This window comes from Myotis brandtii, unplaced genomic scaffold (assembly GCF_000412655.1).
Source record: "Myotis brandtii unplaced genomic scaffold, ASM41265v1 scaffold1213, whole genome shotgun sequence".
NCBI classification, from domain to species: Eukaryota; Metazoa; Chordata; class Mammalia; order Chiroptera; family Vespertilionidae; genus Myotis; species Myotis brandtii.
The window spans coordinates 783,070-783,902 of record NW_005354228.1 but is presented as its reverse complement, the minus strand read 5'-3'; the positions used below and the strand labels follow the sequence as shown (position 1 = coordinate 783,902).

General features: G+C 61.7%; 1 protein-coding gene across 1 annotated transcript in view; it reads right to left on the bottom strand.

The window, feature by feature from the left end:
• TBC1D8 (TBC1 domain family, member 8 (with GRAM domain)) overlaps positions 1–833 on the bottom strand; it is a 101,942-nt gene that overhangs the window by 48,083 nt on the left and 53,026 nt on the right. The window contains exon 4 of the mRNA XM_014533133.1: positions 350–578. Coding sequence (XP_014388619.1) covers positions 350–578 — 229 coding nt within the window. The remainder of the gene's footprint in view (positions 1–349; positions 579–833) is intronic.

The following is an 833-nucleotide window of genomic DNA, read 5'->3' as shown; positions in this document are numbered from 1 at the left end:
CGACCTGCAGACCTCAGGGCCGAGCTTCTGAATGGCCCGGGGCTGCGGGCAGCAGCGTGTTCGCCTCCGTGAGCACCACGGGGCCGGCGGGGACAGCTGCGTGCAAAGCAAAGCCCCTCCGAGGCTCCGTGAGCTGAGCCCCAAGGCAGGAGAGCACACGGTGCTCCCAAAGTCGAATCCCTTCCTGGTGACATCATTAAGTAGTAAATGTCATTAAATATTTTTCGCAGAAGTTATTTGAAAATTAATCAAATCTCACTGTTATCATCTCAACTACTGACTGAAGTGTGCTGTGTCGGACTCCTCGTTAATGACTCATTGGGGACCAGCGCCCCGGCCTGGCACTTACGCTCCTTGCCCAGGAAGCAGGAGTAGAAGCAGAGGTGGTGGGCGCTGAGGTAGAGCCAGCCCTGGCGGGGCACCCGGCCCTTCCAGCAGCAGCACGAGTAGTAGGTGACCAGCTTCTCTGCCTCCGGGAGCTGGAACCTGGACTCAAACTTGACCAAGGCCTCTCGGAACTTCTCGGGCTCCTCCTCCTGCGCGGCCAGCCGGCTGCTGGTCTCCTCAGCGATCAGGGCCTGGCACAGAGACAACAGCCCTTTCAGGGCGAAGGGGGGCCGGCGGGAGGAGCCCTCCTGCTCAGCCACACGCACCAGGACGGAGAGGCGCTCACCAGACTGTCCCCCAGAAACACAGCCACGCGGAGGCCCGGCTGGCGGACAACTAAGCCCAGGGGTTCCCTGGCCACCCACCAGCCAGGAGGCTCCGCAAACCACTGACTGTGAGGCCCCAGCTCCCTACGGAAACGACAGCTTTACCCCAGGTCCCCAGAC